We start from the raw sequence: 25,025 nt of genomic DNA on the forward strand, positions 1-25,025 counted from the left end.
ATGAGATCATGACCTGAGCCAAAGTCCGATACTCAACTGAGCCACCCAGGTGCCCATTTGTAAGTTTTTATTTAAGTAATCTCTACACCCAGCGTGGGGCTTGGACCCACGATGCCCCCAAGATCAAGAGTTGCATGCTCTTCTGACTGAGCCAAGTAAGCATCCCTGCTTTTCTTTCTCAAGATTGCTTTTGACTATTCAGGGTCTCCTGTGGTTCCATACAAATTTTAGGATTGTTTGGTCTAGTTATGTGAAAAATGCTGATTGGTAGTTTGATAGGGATTGGATTAAATGTGTACGATGCTTTGGGTAGAATAGACATTTATGTTTTATATTTATTGTTTTTTAGCAATCTCTACACCCATCGTGGGGCTTGAATTCATGACCCCAAGATCAAGAGTCATAAGCTGTTTGGACTGTGCCAGCCAGGTGCCTGGGTAGCACAGACATTTGAACAGTATTTGTTCTTCCTGTCCATTAGCATGGAATGTCTTTGCATTTCTTTTGTCATTTTCATTTTCTTTCATTTGTATTTTATAGTTTTCAGAGTGCAGATCTTTTATCTTTTGGTTAGATTTATTCCTAGTATTTTATTATTTTTTGTGCAATTGTAAATGGGATTGTTTTCTTAATTTATCTTTTTGCTACTTCATTATTGACGTATAGAAATGCAAGATTTCTATAGATTGATTTTGTATCCTGTGGCTTTACTGAATTCATTGATCAGATCTAGCAATTTTTTTTATACAGTCTTTCAGGTTTTCTATATAGTATCACATCATCTGCAAATAGTGCAAATTTTACTTTTTCCATACCGATTTGGATGCCTTTTATTTCCTTTTGTTGTCTGATTGTTGTGGCTTGGACTTCCAGTACCATGTTGAATAAAAGTGGTGAGAGTGGATAACCTTGTCTTGTTCCTAACCTTAGGGGAAATGTTCTCAATTTTTCCCTATTGAGGATGATATTAGCTGTGGATTTTTTGTATATGGACTTTACTATGTTAAGGTATGTTCCCTCTAAACCTACTTTGTTGAAGGTTTGTATCATGAGTGGGTGTTGTACTTTGTCAAGTGTTTTTTCTGCTCTAGTGAAATGATCATATGTTTCTTATCCTTCCTCTTATTGATGTGATGTATGACATTGATTGATTTGAGAATTTTGAACCACGGTTGCATCCCAGGAATAAATCCCACTTGATCATGATAAATTATTTTTTTAATGACGATTTTTGCATCTATGTTCATCAAAGATATTGGCTTGTAGTTCTCAGTTTTTCTGGTGTCTTTATCTGGTTTTGATATCAGGGTCATGCTGGCCTCATAGAATGAATTTGGAAATTTTCCTTTCTCTTCTAGTTTTTAGAATAGTTTGAGAAGAATAGGTATTAATTCTCCTTTAAATGTTTGCTAGAATTCACCTTTGAAGTCATGTGGTCCTGCACTTTTGTTTGTTGGTAGTTTTTTGATTACTGATTCAACTTCATTGATGGTAACTGGTCTGTTCAAATTTTCTATTTCTTCCTGTTTCAGCTTTGGTAGGTTATACATTTCTAGGGATTTATCCATCTCTTCTAGGTTATTCAATTTGTCAGCATATAGTTTTTCATAATATTCTCTTATAATTGTATTTCTATGGTGTTTGTTGTTATTTATCCTCTCTCGTTTGTGATTTTACTTATTTGGATCCTTTCTCTTTTTTTTTTTCTGTTAAATCTGGCTAGCGGTTTATTAATTTTACTGATTTTTTGCAAAGAACTAGCTCTTGGGTTCACTGATACGTTCTGGGTTTTTTTAGTATCTATATCATTTATTTCTGCTCTAATCTTTATAATTTCCTTCCTTCTTCTGGTTTAGGTTTTATTTGTTGTTCTTTTGGTAGATTCTTTAAGTGTAAGTTTAGACTGTTTCAGATTTTTCTTGCTTCTTGAAGTAGGCCTTTACTGCTATAAACTTCTTTCTTAGAAGCCACTTTTGCTGCATCCCAAAAGTTTTGAACCATTGTATTTGTATTTTCATTTGTTTTCATGTGCTTTTTAATTTTTCTTTTATTTCCTGGTTGACCCATTCATTGTTTAGTAGCATGTTATTTGACTTCCATGTATCTGTGGTCTTTCCAGATTTTTTTCTTGTGGTAGACTTCTAGTTTCATAGCATTGTGGTCAGAAAAGATGGATGGTATGACTTTGATCTTTTTGAATCTTTTTGAAGATTGTTTTGTGTCCTAATATGTGATCTATTTGGAGAGTATTTCATATGCAGTTGGAAAGAATGTGTAGGGGTGCCTGGGTGGCTCAGCTGGTTAAGCGTTTGACTCTTGGTTTTGGCCTAGGTCATGATCTCATGGTTCATGAGTTTGAGCCCTACATCAGGCTTTACACTGACAGTGCAGAACCTACGTGGGATTCTCTTTCTCTCCCTCTCTCTGCCCCTCCCACATCTCTTTCTCTCAAAATAAATAAATAAACCTTTTTTAAAAAAGAAAAGAATGTGTATTCTGGTGTTTTTAGAAACGAATGTTCTGAATATATCTGTTAAATCCATCTGGTCCAATGTGTCATGCAGAACCATTGCTTCCTTGTTGATTTTCTGTGTAGATGATCTGTCCATTCATGTAAGTGGGGTGTTAGAGTCCCCTGTTATTATTGTATTATTATCAATTAGTACCTTTATATTTGTTATTAACTGTTTTATGTCTGGGTGCTCCCATGTTGGCTGCATAAATATTTACAATTGTTATATCTTCTTGTTGAATTGTCCCCTTTATTGTTATATAGTATCCTTTTTTGTCTTTTATTACAGTCTTTGTTTTAAAGTCTAGTTTTTGCATTATAAGTATCACTACTCTGGTTTTCTTTTGACATCCATTTGCATGATAAATATTTTTCCATCACCTTATTTCCAATATGCAAGTGTCTTTAGGTCTAAAATGAGTTTCTGGGCATCTGGTTGGCTCAGTCAATTAAGTGTCTGATTTCAAGTCAGGTCATGATCTCACAGTTCATGGGTTCAAGCCCTGCATCAGGCTCTATGCTGACAGCTCAGAACCTGGAGCCTGCTTCAGATTCTGTGTCTCCCTCTCTCTCTGCCCCTTCCCCACTTGTGCTCTCTCTCTCTCTCTCAAAAATAAATATTAAGAAATAAATGAATCTCTTATAGATAGCATATAGATGGGTCTTGTTTTTTTTGTTTTTTGTTTTTTTTTTTTAAATCCATTCTGTCACCTTGTGTCTTTTGATTGGAGCATTTAGTCCATTTACATTCAAAGTAATTATTGAAAGATATGTATGTATTGACATTTTATCCCTTGTTTTGTGGTTGTTTCTGAAGATTTTCTCTGGTGCTTTCTTGTCTTTCTTTCATAGTTTGCTGGGGTTTTTTACTGATACATTAGGTTTTCTTTTTTCTTTACATATTCTTTACATATTTATTAGTGGTTTTTGATTTGTGGTTACCATTAGATTTGTATATAATTTCTTCTGCATGTAGCAGTCTATATTACATTGAAGGTCATTTAAGTTTGAATTCATTCTTTATTCCTCTCCTTCCCATGTTTTAGATATATGGTAGTCATATTTTACAAACTTTTATTTTGTGAGTTCCTTGACTAATTTTTTATAGAAACATTCACTTTTACTGCTTTTGTGTTTCCTATCTTCATATTGTCATTTTTGGTCTTTCCTTTCTACTCAGAGTCCCCTTTAATATTTATTTCTTCCAGGGCTTGTTTAGGAGTCATGAATTCCTTTAGTTTTTGTTTGTCTGGGAAACTCTATCTCTCCTATTCTGAATGATAGCTTTTCTGGATAGAGTATTCTTGGCTGCATCCATTCAACACTTTGAATATGTCATGCCACTCCTTTCTGGCTTGGAAAGTTTCTGCTGAAAAATCCACTGATAGCTTTATGGGGTTTCCTTTCTATTTAACTATCTTCTTTTGTCTTGCTGCTTTTAATATTTTTTCTTTCTTACTATATTTTGCCAATATGATTACAATGTGTGTTGGTGTGGAGCTGCTTTTGTTGATTTTGTTGGAGGTTCCCTGTACCTCCTGAATCTGGATCTCTGTTTCCTTCCCCACATTAGAAAAGTTTTCACCTATTGTTTCTTTAAATAAATTCTCTGCCCCCTTTCCTCTCTCTTCTTCTTCTGGGACTTGTATGATACAAGTGTTACTAAGTTTGATGGGGTAACTGCATTCCCTAAATGTGTTCTCAGTTTGCTTAATTCTTTTTTTCCTCTTTTGTTCAGCTTGATTACTTTCCATTATTCTATCTTCTAGGTCATCAATTTGTTCCTCTGCATTATCCAGCCTGCTGTTCATCCCACCAAGTGTGTTTCCCATTTTGTTTTCTGAGCCCTTTATGTCTGCTGTATTATTCCTTTTCTCTGTATTAATAGTCTCACTGATGGTCTCCACTCCTGGTCAGATCCAGTGAGTATTGTTACGATCATTGCTTTAAATTCTCCATCAGGCATGTTACTTATATCTGTTTGCTTAGATCTCCAGCCATGGCCTTGTCCTGTTCTTTCATTTGGGACAAATTTCTCTGTCTTCTCTTCTCTTCTCTTCTCTTCTCTTCTCTTCTCTTCTCTTCTCTTCTCTCAAGTCTCTGTGCCTGTTGCTGTGTGGTAGAAGGGTCAACTACATCTCTTGTTCTTGAGGGTAATGGCTTTATGAAGAAGAGGTCCTGTAGTGCCCTGCTATATAGAGTCCCCTGTTTCCTGACACCTGTTGCTTCTGGGAGTATCTCCAATGTGTGCTGCTTAGCTCTGCTGTTGTGTCCAAGCTGCTTTATCTTTCAGGCAAGTTGTCTGCAGAGGCTCTCTTTGCCTGTTATGGGCAGCGTTTGGGCCCTGGCCTGAATGTGGTGCATTTTAACTGGGTGTGCTCTGGTCTGTTTGTGAAATGAGACCTGTTGCCACTGCCATGGGAACCAAGGCCTCATAGTATTTCCAGGTCAGGAAATACAGTGTTGGCAGGGATTTGAGCTGGTCTTCTGTGGGGGAAAGACCTCCCAAACTGGGACTGAGGCAAGTGTAACTGGGAGGGGCATTTCTTCTGGAACAACAAAGGGAAAACTTGGTGTACACAAGTTAGGTATTGAGTGTGGGCACTCTAACAGTTTCTGCAGGTGGCCCTGTGCTTATGCTGATGCGTGCTGGAGGGAGATGGTGTCAGCTAGTTCCTTTGTTCCCACGTGGGTCTCTCCATGAACACTGCCTTTCTGTGACACACTCCAAGATGAGCAACTAACCTCCCCACTGTGTGCCCCAGGCACTCTTCAAATCACTATTTCCACACCGTATGTCAGTGGGATGTTTGCCCTGCCTTTTCTCCAAGAATAGCTCCAATGTCCTCCAAGCTCTCGCAGGGCCAAGCTCACGAACCTTTAAAAGTCTAGGCTTTGGGGCGCCTGGGTGGCTCAGTTGGTTGTGTGTCCGATTTCAGCTCAGGTCATAATCTCATGGCTCATGTGTTTGGGCACCGCATCGGGCTCTGTGCTGACAGCTGGGAGCCTGGAGCTTGCTTCGGATTCTGTGTGTCCCTCTCTCTCTGCCCCTCCCCCACTCATATTCTCTCTCTCTCTCTCTCTCTCTCTCTCTCTCTCTCTCTCTCATTCTCTTTCTCTCTCAAAAATAAATAAACATTAAAAAATAAAAGTATAGGCTTCAAGCCCTGTTGGTTGCAAGAACTCGTGAAATTTGGGCCCTTTAACTTCCCAAGCCAATTGCTGTGGGTGATTCATTTTCCCCATGTGCTCCCCTGTGTGCTAGTCTTGTCTCTCTCCCTTCTCCATTACTGTAGTGCCCTCCCCACTGCAGGGGATATAATCTGTTTCTCTCCCATACTGTGTCTCCTCATTTCCTACTTTTTCTTTGATGTGGCCTCTTTACTTTTAGTTGTGGAGCTTTTTCTGCCAATCTTCAGATCTATTTCTGGAGTATTTTAGGATGATTTGATATTATCTAATTGTATTCGTGGGACCATGCTAGCCTAGGGTCCTCCTACTCCACCACCATCTTCCTTTGTATCCAAAAAATATATATACCATTCTTTCTTTAATCATGATTTCCTTTAACTGTGTCTGTAATGGCTGCTCTGAAGTCTTAGTGTGTTAAACCTGACATCTGAGCCCTCTCACAGGCAGTTTCTGTTGCTTGCTTGTTTTCAGTGTGTGGATTTCCCTCTCCTGTTTCTTTTCCTGTTGTAATTTTTTGTTAAAAACTGAACATTTAATCCGTATATTGTAACAATTCCGGATACTGATTCCCATCTCTCATTTTCTAACAGTTGTTTTGATTTTTGTTTACTTATTTGTTTAGTGACTTGCCTATATTATTTTAGTGAAGTCTGTTTCCTCTGTAGTGTGACACTTTTGGGATCACATCTCAGAGGGTATATAGCCTTGGGCATGTACAAAGTCACTCTAGGATGATGATGATGGTTTTAACAGGGCTCTCTTTATCCATTTCCTTTTTTTTTTTTTTTTTTTTTTTAACTATCTGCCTTGTTTGGTATCACATCTACTGACAACTGGTTGCTTTATTGTTTTTGACACTGCCTGGAACATAAATTGCTCCACCTTATGAATTCAGGCAGGGGTAGTTTTTGAGGCCAGGCTTTGAGGTTTCTTCTGACTTCTTTAATTGTCTTTTTCCTGATTGTCTCTGTGAATGACCTATGCATTACCTTGTTTTCTTAATCAAAAGGAGCTACCTGCCTCCTCGTAATTGCTTACCACCAAAATCTCCTGTTTTGGAGTATGACCTTAATCTTGAACCTTGCCCACTATTTCAAATAAATTAATTTGCTTTTGAGAGAGCTTTCAAGTTCTTTGTGCTTATGAGCTGCCTCTCCCCCTGGATAAAATTTTCAGCCACCACTCTGGGCTCTTAGTGAGATGGCAGCCTCTGGTCTTCTTGACTTGCCTGTCTTGAGTTGCTCTGTCCTAAAAGTAAACTGGGATATAGACAATTGATATTCCAGTATTTCTGGCCTGCCACTCCTTAGATAAAGGATCCACTGACCTCTTGGCCGGAAACATCAGGAACTTAGCCTCTTCAACTTGGAGTTGAATGGAGTGAGGATGCTGAGCTTCTGTCCTTCCCAATGAGATACCATATCCATAGATTGGTAGCTGAGGAGAGAAACAGCCCTATCTTCTTAGCCATACCCAACCAGATGGAACTTCTGTCAAGCTGAGCTGGAGTGAGGAGAGGGAAGGAGCATATGTGGCTTAAATGTCACACACTATCGCAGTTTTTAACAAGTTTTAGTAGATTTTCTTGAATAATGGTTCATTGCTTTATGCCCTTAGGACAATTTACAGAGACTTAAAGTCTAGAAACAAAAACAAAAAACCTTTTCACCAGTTACATTTGTTTTACTGGCAAACATCCACAGAGTACCTCATACTGCTATCCTAAAGTAGAATTTCTCTCAAAACTTGGCACTCTTTTATTACATGTTCTTTTTGTATCCCAAGTTTAGATTATTGTATTTTATTATTTTTCTTGATTTAGGCTTGACAAGTATTTGTCTAATTTATTAAAATGATCAAGGTATCTGTTTTTGGCAAGGGAACAGATTTGTATATATGTGTAATGTGTAATATATATTATATATATATATATATTATAATTTTTAAGTGTAAAATTGTCTTTACATTTACTGACTCAACATACCAAATAATTTACTCCAAAGGTACTTTAATGATTATTCCCTCAGTCTTCACCTAAAATCTTAAATACTAGTTTTTGTAAGTTCATTTGGCTAGTTTGGCTAATAAATATTGGGTAGTGGCAGTAAAAATATTTTACGTCTGCTTTTGTTCATAGATTGATTAGTGAAACCATTGCACCAGAAGCTAGTTTTCTACGTCTGATTTTGTCTTCAGTCTTCTTTTCTACTGCTCAATCTGACTCCTCTCTGCTTCTCCAAATCAGGATGATGTCCCCTCATCACTGGCCTTGATTTTTTTTTCATGTTTACTTATTTTGAAAAAAGCGAGAGTAAGTGAGTGGGAAGAGGGGCAGAAAGAAAGGAGAGGCAGAATCCCAGGTCACCTGGGTAGCTCAGTCAGTTAAGCGACCAACTCTTGATTTTGGTTCAGGTCATGATCTCACAGTTCACAAGTGTGAACCCCACATCAGTCTCTGTGCTGACTGTGTGGATCCTGCTTGGGATTCTCTCTCTCTCCCTCTCTCTTTGCCCCTCCTGTACTTTCTCTCTCTCTCTTTCTCTCTCTCTCAAAATAAGTAAAATAAACTTAAAAAAAAAAAAAAAAAGAGGAGAAAGAGAATCCCAAGCAGGCTCCATACTAACACTGTGGAGCCTGATGTGGGGCTAGAGCCCACAAACCATGAGATCATGACCTGAGCCGAAATCAAGTCAGATGCTCAACTGACTGAGCCATCCAGGCACCCCTGGCATTTGTTTTGTTTTGTTTTTTAATATTTATTTTTGAGAGAGAGAGACCCAGCGTGAGCAGGGTAGGGGCAGAGAGAGGGGGACATAGAATCTGAAGCAGGCTCCAGGCTCCAAGCTGTCAACACAGAGCTTGACACGGGGCTCAAACCCACAAACTGTGGCCACAGCCAAAGTCAGATGCTTAACCAACTGAGCCACCCAGGCACCCCTGATTTTTTTTTTTTTTAGTCATGATATTTGTCCTGTAGCTTCCCATCACTAGTGATTTCATATGCTTTCAACCTCAGCAAGAGAGGTTTCAAGTGTATGAGTTCTTGTGTGTCCAGTTGTCTGTCTTGAATCAGGAATATTTGTGGGTTTCTGAGTCTCCTACTGAGTTGGAGAAAAAATGTAGTGTATGGGTAAGAACATGGGCTTTGCTGTCACACTTATTGGCCTGAAATCCCAGCTCTCCCATGTAAGTAGCTTTATGACCCTGGGAGTTACTCATAACCCTGGTTTCTTTACTTTTTGTTTTTATTTTTATATTTTTAAAGATTTTATTTTTAATTAATCCCTACACCTAACATGGGGCTTGAATTTACAATCCTTAGATCAAGAGTTGCATGCTCTACTGACTGAGCCAGCCAGGCGCCCCTCCTTATTTTTTAAATGGATAATAATAGTACCCACTACATGGTAGTCTTGTAAGGGGAATTTAAAAGTTAATATAGCTAAAGAAGTTATTATAGTACCTGGCAAATAATAACTACTCAATAGTTGACAGCGATGATAATGTTGATGGTAGTAATGATCATAGATCATGGAGACAGTTTCTTAGAAACATCACAATCTAGCCTTTGGTGATTTTCTTTTCTATTTCCCATTTTGTCTATCGATCATTTGTACTATTTCTTGAATAAATTTTCTGAAATGTGGGATATATGTGCTTTTTGTTCTCCGAGTCTTTGCAGATAAATTATTTTTCCTTATTTCCTTATTTGAATTTTGAAGTTTTTAAGTAAGGAGGAAGAGTTAGACATATGTAATCAAGTAACATTCTTTTCCAGAAATTTGTCATTTGTTTCTTGGCTTCTTTTACATCACAGTCATGGTTTTAATTCTCATCCGCTGATTGTAAATAAAACAAACAAGAAACAGGGTCGCCTTGGTGGGTCAGTTGGTTAAGCATCCGACTTCGGCTCAGGTCATGATCTCACAGTTCATGAGTTCAGGCCCCACATTGGGCTCCCTGCTGTCAGCACAGAACCCACTTTGGATCCTCACTCTCCGTCTATCTCTGCCCCTCCCCACTCATGCACATGCTCTCTCTCTCTTCCTCTAAACATAAATACACTTTTTTTAAAAACAATAAAACAAGAAACACAAACCTGAGTCCCTTTGATGCTTAACTGTTGATTCTGTCCTTGGCCCTTTACCCACTATGTATGTTCTCTACGTTCTCTACAACTATTCCTATCCTTCAGCCATGGATTCAGCTCTCAATTTTAGGTTGATGGCTAATTCTCATGTTTTGTCATACCTCTAACTGCATAGTAGACCTTTCCATCTGGAAGTTCTATAGACATTTCAAATTTTGCACTTTCAAATTTTCATACCTCTGCTCATTCCTCCTGCCTTATTTCTCTTCTGTCCCCACTTTCTCCATGTTCCTTTTCTCACTAGATCACACAATCACTTGGACAGGTTCTAAGATAGTTACCTGTAAGTCATGTGTAATTCTTTCAATTCTGTCACAGATTCAGTACAAATCTGTGACCACCATCTTCAGTTTCATGCATAATAGATAATGAATGCTTAAGTTTGCTGACTCAATAATTAACACCTTACAGGATATTTCTACTGTGGGTTTTTTCCCCCTCACAGTGTAATACAAAATTAGGTAAATATGAAGCCTAATATACAGTTGTAATGAACTCTGATCCCTGGATACTAGCTACATGAGTTCTTACATATTTTGACCACTGCATCTAATTTTGATGACTTCATATTAATTAGGATTGTGCGTTTACAGGAAACAGTGACGTTTAAGGATGTGGCTGTGGACCTCACCCAGGAGGAATGGCAGCAGCTGAAACCTGCTCAGAGGAACTTGTACCGGGATGTGATGCTAGAGAACTACAGCAACCTAGTCACAGTAGGTAAGGGTAGCTTTGCAATTTTACATAGAATTCCTTCCCATTTTTGAAATGTATGAAGATTTTAACTTGCCTTTTCTTCACATGATTGTATGTATTCATCTGCAGGGTGAAGCCTAATTACTTTGTCTCACTGTGGAAATTCCTTTCTCCTTATCCTTCACAGACCCTCAAGCCCCTAAGACTCAGCCCAAGGTGTGGATAGTTGTCTCCAGCATTAACATGCAAGTCCTTTGCTATTTCCTGTAATAGGTTATCAAGTCACCAAACCAGATGTGATCTTCAAGTTGGAACAGGAAGAGGATCCATGGGTGGTAGAGGAAGAAATGCTTGGGAGGCACTGTCCAGGTGAGTAAGTAAAAAAGCAGCTCTGAATGAGAAAGCCACACAACAATTGTTCATGGGGTTGACACCATTTCACGTTTTCCAAGATTTTTTTTTTTCTTTAAGTTTATTTATTCTGAGGGGGAGAGAGAGAGGGTGAGAGAATCCCAAGCAGGCTCCACACTGACAGTGCATAGCTTGATGCAGGGCTCTAACTCATGAATCATGAGATCATGACTTACCTGAAGTCAGACATTTAACCAACTGAGCCACCCAGGTGCCCCCCTTTGGCTAATTTTATACATTTCCTGCTCCAGATGTTGAAATAGCAATTTCTCTAGAAATGCCTGCTTCCTTTAGTGGGAAATGATTTGGAGACCAAAATCCGGGCACAGTGCTTGCTCATTGCTTCTAGAGCTGGACAAAGCCAGGAAAAATACACTTTTTAGATAGAAAAAAATGTATGTGTTTATACTGATACATCCAATTCGAATTAAGGAGTATAGGGTTGTTACTTACCTTTTTTGTTTTGTTTTTGTATCTTTTATACTGAAAATATTGGCTCCTTATTGCATTAAAATATTGATTTGCTTAATCCATATATATTTCTCAACCTTGGCACTGCTGACATTTTGGCTAGATAATTCTTTGCTGTAGGGGACTATCCTATACATTGTAGGATGTTTATGTAGGGTGTAGAATGTTTAGCACCCTCTGTGGCCCTCTACTTATTAGGTGCTAGGAGCACCAATCCCCTTTCTCACCACTCCCCCAGTCATGACAGCCAAAAATGTCTCCAGACCTTCCAGATACTGCCAAATGTCTCTTGAGGCCCCAAACTGATCTAATATGTATATATATTACATATTACATATGTATATATATGTAATATATATATTTCATATTACATATATTACATATTATATATATTGTATATAATATTATATATATATTATATATACATTATACATGTATATATATGTATATATGTATATATATACATATATATATATGTATATATGTATATATATATACAATATATATTTATTATATATATTGTATATAATATTATATACAATATATATTAACAATAATACCATTATTACTAATGATTAAAAGACTACTAAATGTAGTTTAAGACTTCTTTGGTTGTATTTTTTTCTCGTTTATGATATAGTCAAACTACTGTGTTTAAAAAGTCACTTTAAAGGGACTAAGTGGCCCTAACTTGTATGTAGGTTTACTTGTTTCCATTTGTTTTCAATTTTTAAGAGTTATTTTTTCCTCTTTCTTTAGATTTAATTTTTTTAATTATGTAAAAATTTACATGATTCCAGTGTCAAAGCTATAAAACAAATCAGAGATGTCATGCTTCTTTCTATTCAGGATATATAAGTGAAAAGAAATCAATGTGCAGAACAGCATTTAGAATATGCTACTTTTTTTATAAAAAAGAGTGGCGGAGGCACGTGTGTTAGATATGTGTTACATGTATGTATGTGTATATACATATATGTTTAGTATATGTATAAATTAAAAGAATATAGGAATAACCTCAAAACTAATAAAAATGCTTACCTGTCAGGCAAGGGAGGAATCAGTGTTTCAGGGATAGGGTGGAATCTAGTCTTTTCTGAATATGCTGCTATTTGGTAATTTCCAATTATTATCAACTTGATATTAATGAAAGATGAGGTTTAGTACTCTTGCACCACCACTACCACTTCCCCTTTCCTTTTTCTCTGGATATAGATATATCACAATTTTTGGCTAACTTGATTTTCACTGCTTACTTTGTTCTTTTAGGTGATATATTGTTACTACTGAGCCAAGAAATGACTATTAATTACATATCCTTATATAAATTGCTGTCATTCCTAGGGTTACTATTTGCCCAATTTTTCTGTTTGCTTTGTTTTCTATATATTTTCTATATATATTTTTTCTATATATTATATATATATTTTAATGAGACTCTCAAATCCTTGTTTAAGTAGGGAATCAATCAGTGTCATTAGTTTTTCTTATTTTGATGCATCAAAGGATAAAAAGGAAATTCCAAAAATTCTTGTAGCTAACAAATTTTTGATGCTTTTTGAGTAGGAGACTGTTGGGATTAGAACCTAGGAGTTTTTTGTGGAGTTCCAAATGGCAATTATAGAATTCCAGTTGTGTGGGTCTTTTATTTTTAATCTTCTCATCTGCTACCTGGACGTAGATGCCAGCATTCATGAGGGACAAGCAACAGAAAAGGATTGGAGGGGCGCCTAGGTGTCTCAGTCATTAAAGTGTCTGACTTCAGCTCAGGTCATGATCTCATGGTTCGTGGGTTTGAGCCCCATGTCAGGCTTTGTGCTGACAGCTCAGAGGCTGGAGCTTGCTTCAGATTCTGTGTCTCCCTCTTTCTCTGACCCTGCTCTGCTTGTGCTCTCTCAAAAATAAATAAACTTTATTTTATATATATATATATATATATGCATATATATGACATACTTATATATGTAATCATATATTGATTATATGTTATATTTATATTATATAGGTATTATATATATTTTTATAATATATATTTGTATATATAATATATAAGTATATGTAATATATATATATATATTTTTTTTTTTTAAGAAAAAGGATTGGAGATCTTACCATTCAACATATGCAAGTTTACATTATTCATAGTTTTTTAGTATGAGGCTTCCTTTGCATCTGCTTTACTTGTTCCTAAGTCTAGAGCCTGTATAATTCATTTTCTCTAGGAAAAGTAAGCCTTCCTTTTCCTGATCAAGTGGTGGATACATGACCACTTCCTGTGTGGGGTGGGTAGGAGGTGGGAGGATATTGGTCACAGTTCAGTTACAGAGAAAAGAGCTCATTAGTAGCTAATTTAAGAAGGAAGGAATTTACATGAAGGTATTAAATGTCCTAGAGAACCTTAAGGAGGATTAAAGGACCAACTATAGGATAGGCTTTTTTAAAAAACAATTTTTTTTAATGTTTTTATTATTTTTGAGAGACAGAGTATAAGTGGGGGAGGGGCAGAAAGAGAGGGAGACACAGAATCCAAAGCAGACTCAGGCTCTGAGCTGTCAGCACAGAGCCCCTTGCAGGGCTCAAACTCATGAACAGTGAGGTCATGACTTTTGCAGAAGTCAGAAGCTTAATTGACTGAGCCACCCAGGTGCCCCAGAATAAGCTTTTAGGAATGAGTCTCAAAGTCCTATCAGAGAAGTCAGCTGTTAAGTGAGTTCCTTTCCCCACTTTGATCAAGAAATTGCTTTTCATGGGGCACCTGGCTGGTTCGGTCAGTGGAGCATGTGACTCTTGATCTCAGAGTTGTGAGTTTGAGCTCCATATTAGGAGTAAAGCTTACTTTAAAAAAAAAAGAAGAAAGAAAGAAAGAAAGAAAGAAGAGAGAAAGAAAGAGAGAGAGAGAGAGAGAGAGAGAAAGAAAGAAAGAAAGAAAGAAAGAAAGAAAGAAAGAAAGAAAGAAAGAAAGAAAGAAAGAAAAAGAAATTGCTTCTGATTGAACAACGAAAATGCCTTGACAGCTATGAGCTTCAGAACCCTACCACTTCTGTTGTAATATCATAGGTAAAATGCCCACTTTCATTACTCTTTTAATTTATTTCTGAATTTAAATGTATAATTAATTTAAATCATATTCAGAACCCTATATGCAAGTGTTTCTAGGAAATGTAGTTCTAACTCACCCTCTGCAGGACAGAGAAACATAGTACGAGGTTGGAAAGATGTTACTTAAGTAAACCCATAATACTTGCCTCAGGGAGTGTAATTGCTCCCTAAGACTTTAAGTTAATCCTCTTCAGGCATCTTATCTCTGCTTTATGAGTACCTGAATCCTTTAATTTGTTCTCTTTTCCAGTGCTTTGTGGCCAAATTACTTTGTTACCTGACTTTTACATCTTAGTAGTACTTGCTATTAGTTGTCAGTTCCCTATATGCCTTTCATTTCCATTCTTTTGTTGAAATCTCTTGTTTACCTTCTTTATACTCGTTTTTTTTTTTCCTTGTGGGTTTGACCTTTAATTCTTTTACTGTCATTTTGATAGATTTTTAGGGAGAAGGGAGAAATAAACATACATATTCAATCCACTGTGTTTAACCACAAGTTTTACTTTCATCCTCTGGTCATTTTGACTCTCTATCCAGTCATTTATATATTCACCCTTTCATCTTAATTATTCTGTTCATGTTACTGATTTCTGCATTATATAAGCACACTTTTAAAATCAATCAAAGCTACTTAGGCCTATCAGTGTCAGTTTTCTCTCCATAATATTTTCTATCGGAGTTAACCCCTTAAAACTTAAAAACTAGGGACATTTGTACTTTGGATTTCTTTCATATTGGGAGATTAGAGTTGATATCAAAGACCAACTCTGTAGTAGCAAATTTCTGAAATGTTATTAATAGTATAAAGCAGAAAAATTCAAAAGTAATAATTTTTGGTCCTCCATTTTAGAAGTTTGGGAAGTTGATGAACAACAGATCAAGAAGCAACAGGAAGCACTTGTGAGGAAAGTCACATCCATCTCCAAGAAAACTCTGATTAAGGAAAATGTCATTGAATGTAAAAAAGTTACAAAAATATTTCCTTTGAACTCAGATATTATTACTTCAAGACCAAACTTCTATGAATGTGACTCATTTGATAAAGATTTGGAACATAATTTAGACTTACTTAGTTATGATAAGGACTGTATAAGAGAGGAAAATTATGAATATAATAAATACAGGAAGCCATTTTACTCTTGCTCATCCCATGTTCTAACCCCCTTTAAGTGTAATCAGTGTGGACAAGACTTCAGTCATAGATTTGACCTCATCAGACATGAGAGAATTCATGCTGGAGAGAAACCCTACGAGTGTAAGGAATGTGGAAAAGCCTTCAGCAGGAAGGAAAATCTTATTACACATCAAAAAATTCATACTGGGGAGAAACCATATAAATGTAATGAATGTGGAAAAGCTTTCATTCAGATGTCAAACCTTATTAGACACCAGAGAATTCATACAGGGGAGAAACCTTATGCATGTAAGGATTGTTGGAAAGCCTTCAGTCAGAAATCAAATCTCATTGAACATGAGAGAATTCATACTGGAGAAAAGCCCTATGAATGTAAAGAATGCGGAAAATCCTTCAGCCAGAAGCAAAATCTTATTGAACACGAGAAAATTCATACTGGGGAGAAACCTTATGCATGTAATGAATGTGGTAGAGCCTTTTCTCGAATGTCATCTGTTACTCTACACATGAGAAGTCACACAGGGGAAAAACCCTATAAATGTAATAAATGTGGAAAAGCCTTCTCTCAATGTTCAGTGTTTATTATACATATGAGAAGTCATACAGGTGAGAAACCCTATGTATGTAGTGAATGTGGGAAAGCATTCTCTCAAAGTTCATCCCTTACTGTACATATGAGAAATCATACAGCTGAGAAACCCTATGAATGTAACGAGTGTGGAAAAGCCTTCAGCAGAAAAGAAAATCTCATTACACATCAGAAAATTCACACTGGAGAGAAACCGTATGAATGTAATGAATGTGGGAAAGCTTTTATTCAGATGTCAAACCTCATTAGACACCAGAGAATTCATACTGGTGAGAAACCTTATGCATGTGCAGTATGTGGGAAAGCCTTTAGTCAGAAATCAAATCTCACTGAACATGAGAAAATTCATACTGGAGAAAAACCTTATCATTGTAATCAATGTGGAAAAGCTTTCAGTCAGAGACAAAATCTCCTCGAACATGAAAAAATTCACACTGGAGAGAAACCATTTAAATGTAATGAATGTGGTAAAGCCTTCTCTCGAATCTCATCCCTTACTCTTCATGTGAGAAGTCATACAGGAGAGAAACCTTATGAATGTAATAAATGTGGAAAAGCCTTCTCTCAATGCTCATTACTTATTATACATATGAGAAGTCATACTGGTGAGAAACCCTTTGAATGTAATGAATGTGGGAAAGCATTCTCTCAAAGAGCATCCCTTTCTATACATAAGAGAGGTCATACAGGTGAGAAACGCCGAGTGTACTAAATGAGGGAAGGCCTTTTCTTAAATTCAACTCATGCTTTACTTAACTTTTGAAATACATTGGTGTAAACTCAAAACAACCAAGATCTTTATGGAAAAATTTAAAACTTTATTGGAGGGCATAAGACTTGAATAAATAGAAATACCATGTATAGAGGTGGAAAAACTCAATATCATAAAAATGTCAGTTCTCCAAAATGAATCTATTGACCTAATATAGTACCAAACATCTAACAAGAATTTTCTAGGATCTTTACAAAATGATTCTAAAATTCATGTGAAATGGAAGTCCCTGGATTGCTGAGATGATTTTGAATAAGAACAGCAAGGACCCATCTTCTACCATATATTACACAAAAGTTATGGTCACTAAATAGTGTGTGGTATCAGAGCATGAATACATAAGCAGATTTTACAGAATAGAATGCCTAGGAATAAGTCAATGAATATATGCAAACCTGGTGTGTATTATACATAACAATGACATCATGAATCAATAGAGAAATGACAGCCAATAAAATTTGTTGGAGTATTTGGTTCTCCATATTGGGGAAAATAAAACTACATGCAATCTTACAATATATAAAGAAAACAGAATTCCAAAGGATTTGAACACTGGAATGTGAAAAGCCAAACTGAAATTCTTGGGAGGAAATACAGAATGTTGTCTATGGTTTTGAGGCAGCGAATCATTTTTTTAAAAGGCAAAAGGACCCTGCAGTTCCATTTCTGTATATTCATCATAAAGAAACAAATATGCGTAAATATATATATATATATATATGTATATATATACGTATATATATGTATACATATATATGTGTGTATATATACATATATATATACTAAATTATGGATGAGGTAATGGATAATAAAATGTGATATAGTCAAATAATGGAATAGTATACAGCAGTTAAAAGCAATAGACTAGATCTGTATTTTGTAACATGGATAGTTATGTAAAACAATGTTGAGTGGAAAAAAAATCAAAATCCTCAAATGAAACATTGTGTAATGACATTCATATAAATTGGAATTAAATCATAAAGAACAGAACTATGTTTTTATTATTATTGAAATATGTATGTATGTAAAATGGACTAGAAGGGTACATACCAAATTATTATTAGTATTTTCTCTGGCAGGGTATTGATCAAAGGGGACTTTTAGCTTTATTTGTAATTTTTATGCCTTAATAAAGATTGAGAGCATATAAATCTTAAAAATTAATGATCTGCAGTGGCAATATGGATGGCTTGTCTTAATGGTGTTTTTGTAGTTATTTCTCAGACCTTACGGCTTAGGGGAGGCCTGTGCCCATAGAAAAAAATGTTAGGATAGATCCATATGCCCTATCAGACACTGAGCTATTTTATCAAAAATATTTCCAGAAAATTAGTAATTGGAAGTGATAGTCCTATTTACTATACAATATGAAATTAGCATACTTTATCAATCTTATGGTTTTTTTTTACATTTTAACATTTCTAAAATTGTGATTCATTTTTTTACCAATTATGTTTTAGATTTAATTATTTATTAAAATTTTGAAAATCAGATGGGAGTATGATAAATCAAGTATGACTTTATTTACTATTTTAGGGCACTATGGTCTACTAATGATTCCTTCTTTCAGTATATCTTGCATTATTTGGCAACAGGTTTGTTGGATTCATAGCTAACTAATTAGTAATATATTTAGAGTCAATATGGAGAAAATAACATTTTCCTGAGAATTGACTCTGTGACCAGTTTTCTTGCCCTGTAGGTTTCCATAAAACCAGGACAAACATTAATATCATAGGTAATCATTACAACATTTTGAAATGAGAAAGCCTTTTATTTTCTTGAGATGGCCATAAACAATTATGTAACATTGCTTCACTCTTAACCTACAGATTATTTTATTCCTTTCATAACCCTTGATTTATATGACCTATCTTATTTTGGTTGGAAATGGTAGCGGTCTAGACCCTGAACAGTAAAAACATAGTTCCTATAAAAGGATTTCATTCTCTATAATCTATAATAATATATGAACCACCCCTTAAGGTAAATGTTTTGTTATGCCATCTCACAATATAACTAATATACAGAAAATCATTGGTGCCTTTTTAAAAGGGAGATTAGAATAGGAGCTATTAAAAGTGAACTTTAGCATTGAATGCTTGAATATTAACTATATTTGTTCAAGGGTGATTTCACAAAAGAAAACCTCAAACTAAAGTAGTGATATACAAACATGACCGTATCACTTTTGACTTTTATTAGCTACTTTTAAAGATTGACACTGACTTACATTTGTAAATTGCAGGGACCAATTTTCATGAAAACAACAATTTACCAAAATTTAAGTATCTAAAGGAGTATTGTCATTTCAGAGTCTCTTCTTCATTCCTTTTTTTTTTTTTCTTTTTTTAAGTGTTTATTTTTGAGAGACGGAGCACAAGCAGGGGAGGGGCAGAGAGAGAGGGAGACACAGAATCCGAAGCAGCTCCAGGCTCTGAGCTGTCAGCACAGAGGCGGGGCTTGAACACACAAACCATGAGATCATGACCTGAGCTGAAGTTAAACTTAAGTTTAACTTAAACTTAAGTTAAACTTAAGTTAAGCTTAACTGACTGAGCCACCCAGGCACTCCCATAGTCTCTTCTTTAGTAGGTTTTATGCTAAGTCCAGTTTTGCCAGCATACCTAATTTTTGTAGACTTGTTTTTTAAAAAATAGTTTTCAAAGTTCATGTGTTATCTACATAACAAAACCTGTGTTTGATGAGTATGTGCAGAAATTAGAACCCTTGTGCATTTTTGACAGGAATGTAAAATGGTATAGCTGCTGAGGAAAACAGTTTAGCAGTTCCTCAAAAAATTACCATATGATTCTGCATTTCTCTACCTAAGTATATATCCAGAAGAATTGAAAGCAGGGGTTCAAACTGATCCTTGTACACTAGTGTTCATAGTGGCATATTCAGAATAGCCAAAAAATGGAAACAATCCAAGTGTCCAGCAATAGATGAACAGATAAACAAAATGTGGGATATACAAAAAGTGGAATATTATGCAGCCATGCAAAAGAAATTTGGATACATACTACGACATAACTGAACCTTGGAAAAGTATGATTCCCATGTACATAAGGTAACTAGAATAGGTAAATTCATACAGAAAGTATGATAGAGATTACTGGAATAAAGGAGGAAGAAATGGAGAATTATTGTTTAATGGGTACATTGGTTCTGTTTCAGATGAGAAAATTCTGGAAATAGTGAGGATTATAAAACACTATGAATACACTTAATGCCACTTAATTGTACAGGTAAAATTGTTAAAATGTTAAGTTTTATGTTATTAATGTTTTAACACATGCACATGCACAAGTTTAGAAATACCCAATTTTTTTAATGCCAACATCTGAACTATTTTAGAGTCATTCTCTATTGATAACTTTTTCTCTTGATTCTTTCTTACCTTTCGTATATTTTTGCTTATCTACTAATTTTGATTGTATACTGAACCTTGTGAATATGTTGTAGAGATTATGAATTTTGTTATAATTTTCTGGAGAATGTTGTCTTTGTCCTAAAAACAGCTACATTGGCTGGATTTAAAATCCAGCAATAGCTGAAATATCTGCTTCATTCTTTGCATCTTCTAGCTATTGATTTCTATAGGCTCTTTGGAGTTTACATAAATTTGTGAAGTTCAGGCATCAGCCAAAGATTTGGACAGAATTTATAAGTAGATGTTGAATATCCTCTCTGTAGCTCCTCCTTTCTGGAACTTAACTTTATTTTTAAAGAGTTTTTAAAACAGCCTGAAACTTCATCCTCCAACTTCTCAGGACAATAATACTGTGGCTCTCTATTTGAGTTTAGCTACCCCATACCACAGAGGCTGGAAAGTTCCATTACATGATAACCTGTTTAAAAATTAATGTCTCACAGTACACTTTTCTTTTTTTCAAAGGTCAACTTCCCTTCAATTTTTTTGCCTGTTTTTGGTTGTTCCCCAATGCTTTCACATTGTGTGTGTGCGTGTGTGTGTATAAAATATATATAGTCCAGAGTTGATTACCTTCTTTTTTTGCAATCCATGAAACATTTTATTTTGAATTAATATTTATGTATTTATTTTTATCTTCAAGTTGGCTAACATACAGTGTACTCTTAGCTTCAGGAGTTGATTCCAGGGATTCATCACTTAACATATAACACCCAGTGCTCATCCCAACAAGTGCCCTCCTTAATGTCCATCACCCATTTTCCCCACCCTCCCACCCCAAACCCCCATCAACTCTCAGTTTGTTCTCCCTATTTATGGTTTTCCTCCCTCTCTGTTTTTATCTTAGTTTTCCTACCCTTCCCTATGATCATCTGTTAAGTTTCTGAAATTCCACATATGAGTGAAATCATATGATATCTTTTTCTGACTTATTTCGCTTAGCATAATACCCTCCAGTTCATCCACATTGTTGCAAATGGCAAGATTTCATTCTTTTTCATCACCGAGTACTATTGTCTTGTATATATATATACCACATCTTTTTACTCCACTCATCAGTTGATGGTCATTTGGGCTCTTTCCATAATTTGGCTATTGTTGATAGCGCTGCTATAAACATTGGGGTGCATGTGCCCCTTCAAATCAGCACTCCTGTATCCTTTGGATAAATTCCTAGTAGTGCAATTGCTGGGTCATAGAGTGATTCTATTTTTAATTTTTTGAGGAACCTCCATATTGTTTTCCAGAGTGGCTGCACCAGTTTGCATTCCCACCGACAGTACAAAAGGGTTCCCCTTTCTTCACATGCTCACCAACATCTGTTGTTTCCTGAGTCGTTAATTTTAGCAGTTTTTATTTTTTTATTTTATTTTTTTTCCAATATATGAAATTTATTGTCAAATTGGTTTCCATACAACACCCAGTGCTCATCCCAAAAGGTGCCCTCCTCAATACCCATCCCCCACCCTCCCCTCCCTCCCACCCCCCATCAACCCTCAGTTTGTTCTCAGTTTTTAACAGTCTCTTATGCTTTGGCTCTCTCCCACTCTAACCTCTTTTTTTTTTTTTCCTTCCCCTCCCCCATGGGTTTCTGTTAAGTTTCTCAGGATCCACATAAGAGTGAAACCATATGGTATCTGTCTTTCTCTGTATGGCTTATTTCACTTAGCATCACACTCTCCAGTTCCATCCACGTTGCTACAAAAGGCCATATTTCATTCTTTCTCATTGCCACGTAGTATTCCATTGTGTATATAAACCACAATTTCTTTATCCATTCATCAGTTGATGGACATTTAGGCTCTTTCCATAATTTGGCTATTGTTGAGAGTAATTTTAGCAGTTTTTAACTGCTAATTTTAACTCTGACCAGTGTGAGGTGGTATCTCAGTGTGGTTTTGATTTGTATTTCTCTAAAGATGAGTGATGTTGAGTATCTTTTCCTGTGTCTGTTTGCCATTTGGATGTGTTCTTTGGAAAAGTGTCTATTCATGTCTTCTGCCCATTTCTCCACTGGATTATTTGTTTTTAAGGTGTTGAGTTTGGTAAATTCTTTATAGATTTTTGATACTAACCCTTTATCCAATATGTCATTTGCAAATATCTTCTCCCATTCTGTCAGTTGCCTTTTAGTTTTGTTGATTGTTTCCTTTGCTGGGCAGAAGCTTTTGATTTTTTTTTTTTAATTTTTGATGCTTATTTTTTGGGAGACAGAGTGTGAGCAGGGGAGGGGCAGAGAGAGAGGGAGACACAGAATCTGAAGCAGGCTCCAGGCTCCGAACTGTCAGCATAGACCCCGATGTGGGGCTCGAAGTCATGAACCGTGAGTTCATGGCCTGAGCTAAAGTTGGACGCTTAACCAACTGAGCTGCCCAGGCACCCCTGAAACTTTTGACCTTGATGAGATCCCAATACTTAATTTTTGCTTTTATTTCTCCTGCCATTGGAGCCATGTCAAGTAAGAAGTTGCTGCAGCCGAGGTCAAAGAGGTTGGTACCTGTTTTCTCCTATAGGATTTTGATGGTTTCCTGTCTCACATTTAGGTCTTTCATCCATTTTGAATTTATTTTTGTGTATGGTGTAAAAAAAGTGGTCAAGTTTCATTCTTCTGCATGTTGCTGTCCAGTTCTCCGAGCACCATTTGCTAAAGAGACTGTCTTTTTTCCATTGGATACTCTTTCCTGCTTTGTTGAAGATTAGTTGGCCATAAATTTGTGGGTCCATTTCTGGGTTCTCTATTCTATTTCATTGATCTTTGTGTTTGTTTTTGTGCCAATACCATACTGTCTTGATGATTACAGCTTTGTTAATACAGGCTAAAATCCAGAATTGTGATGCCTCCAGCTTTGGTTTTCTTTTTCAACATTACTTTGGTTATTTGGGGTCTTTCGTGGTTCCATACAAATTTTAGGATTGTTTGTACTAGCTCTGTGAAGAATGCTGGTGCCATTTTGATTGGGATTGCATTGAATGTGTAGATTGCTTTGGGTAGCATTGACATTTTAACAATATTTGTTCTTCTAGTCCATGAGCATTTTCCATTTCTTTGTGACTTCTTCCATTTCTTTCATAAGCTTTCTTTAGTTTTTAGCATACAGATCTTTTACCAAAGTTTATTATCTTTTATGGATTAATCTGAAATAAGGCCATTTGTCACTACAAAAAGTGGAAATAGAAGATGACATTTGAGTAGAGAACTGAAGGAAGTGAGGGAATAAGTCATGGGGAAATTTGGATAAAGAACACTTAACTATAAAGAACAGAATCTTTAAAGACCCTTCAGTGAGAGCATGCCTGATATATTCAAGTATTGATAAGGAATAGGACTTTGGTTAGAGTAAATTAAGAAGAGAGTAGTAATTGATAAAATTTAGAAAGAGATTGAGAGCCAGATTAGGTAGTACCTTAAAGATGAGTCTAGGAAGGAGTTTAGGTTTTGTTTTGTAATAACTGTAAGACCATTGGAAGGCTTTAAGCAAAAGATTAACACAATCTGACTTAAGTTTTAAAAGAATTGTCTTAAAAATTGTCTTATAGGACCTAATTATAATAAAGGAGCAAGTGTGGAACCAGAGATACAAATCAAGAGGCTTCAGATAAAAGTTACTTAGATCTGTGTGATAGTGGTTGATGTATTGAGAAGTAGTAAATTTCTTGAGACATTTTCAAGGTAGAGCTGTAAAGACTTGGCTGATAGGTTTGATGTGGTTCATTAGACGAAGAGAAGAATCAAAGCTATTGCTAAGATCTTTGGCCTGATCAACTTGAAAGATGTAATGTCCATCTGTTGAGATGGAAAATCTGTCGTACCAGCTGTTTTGTGGGTCTAGATGAACAAGGGGATATGCCTAGATTTCCAAGCACAGAATCCTACTAGACAGATATATGGATACGGAATCTAGAAGATAAGGATGACTAGAGATATACTTTCATGAGTTGTTAGGATATTAATTGTACTTAAAGCCAATGGACTGGATGAGAAGAGATCTAAGGACTGACCTCGGGGTGGGGGGGAGGGGGCGGGTGTGTGGCAGAATTCCAGCATTTAGAGATCAGAGAAGCAAAGAGGAAGCAGCATAGGTGACAGGAAAGTAGACCTAGGGAATTAGGAGAAAACCAAAAAACGGTCATATACTGGAGGCAAAGTGAATAAAAAGTGTTTTAAAAAGGGGGAAGTAATGAACTTTATCAAATTTTGCTAATTGGTCAAATAAAAAGAAGACTGAGAAACTGATCATTCAGTTATTTAGCAGTGTTAAAGTCATTGGTGACCTTGACAAAAGTAGTTTAAGTGGCAGTAAGTAAAATTCTGAGAATGAAGAGAGGAAACAGAGGTAAAATGACTATAGTGATGGGAGATTTTACAATTGTTCTAAGTGACTGATCAAGCAGACAGGTTATTAAGCTTATAGATAGTTTGAATAGCACAGTTAATGAATTTTACCTACTGGGACATATCTAGCACATGCAGCTGGCAACTTTCAAAATATACATTCTTTCCAAGCAAACCTGGAGCATTTATGGAAGTTGATAATAAAGTATCAATTTCATTGATGCAG

The 25,025-nt window shown here is 36.0% G+C and overlaps 1 protein-coding gene across 16 annotated transcripts in view; it reads left to right on the plus strand.

The window, feature by feature from the left end:
• The window catches only part of ZNF568 (zinc finger protein 568), an 84,194-nt gene that overhangs the window by 21,620 nt on the left and 37,549 nt on the right, over window positions 1-25,025 (plus strand). For 14 of the 16 annotated variants that reach the window (XM_019422998.2, XM_019423003.2, XM_053906344.1 and 11 more), the window contains 3 exons: window positions 10,448-10,574; window positions 10,824-10,919; window positions 15,382-17,743. In XM_019422998.2, coding sequence (XP_019278543.1) covers window positions 10,448-10,574; window positions 10,824-10,919; window positions 15,382-16,967 — 1,809 coding nt within the window. In that variant the 3' untranslated portion in view covers window positions 16,968-17,743. Of the gene's footprint in view, window positions 1-10,431; window positions 10,575-10,823; window positions 10,920-15,381; window positions 17,744-25,025 lie in introns of those variants that run through there. The other 2 variants (XM_019422988.2, XM_019423005.2) reach the window with 2 other exon arrangements.

The sequence above is a fragment of the Panthera pardus genome, unplaced genomic scaffold (assembly GCF_024362965.1).
Source record: "Panthera pardus isolate Hobbes unplaced genomic scaffold, ASM2436296v1 HiC_scaffold_18, whole genome shotgun sequence".
Classification (NCBI taxonomy): Eukaryota; Metazoa; Chordata; class Mammalia; order Carnivora; family Felidae; genus Panthera; species Panthera pardus.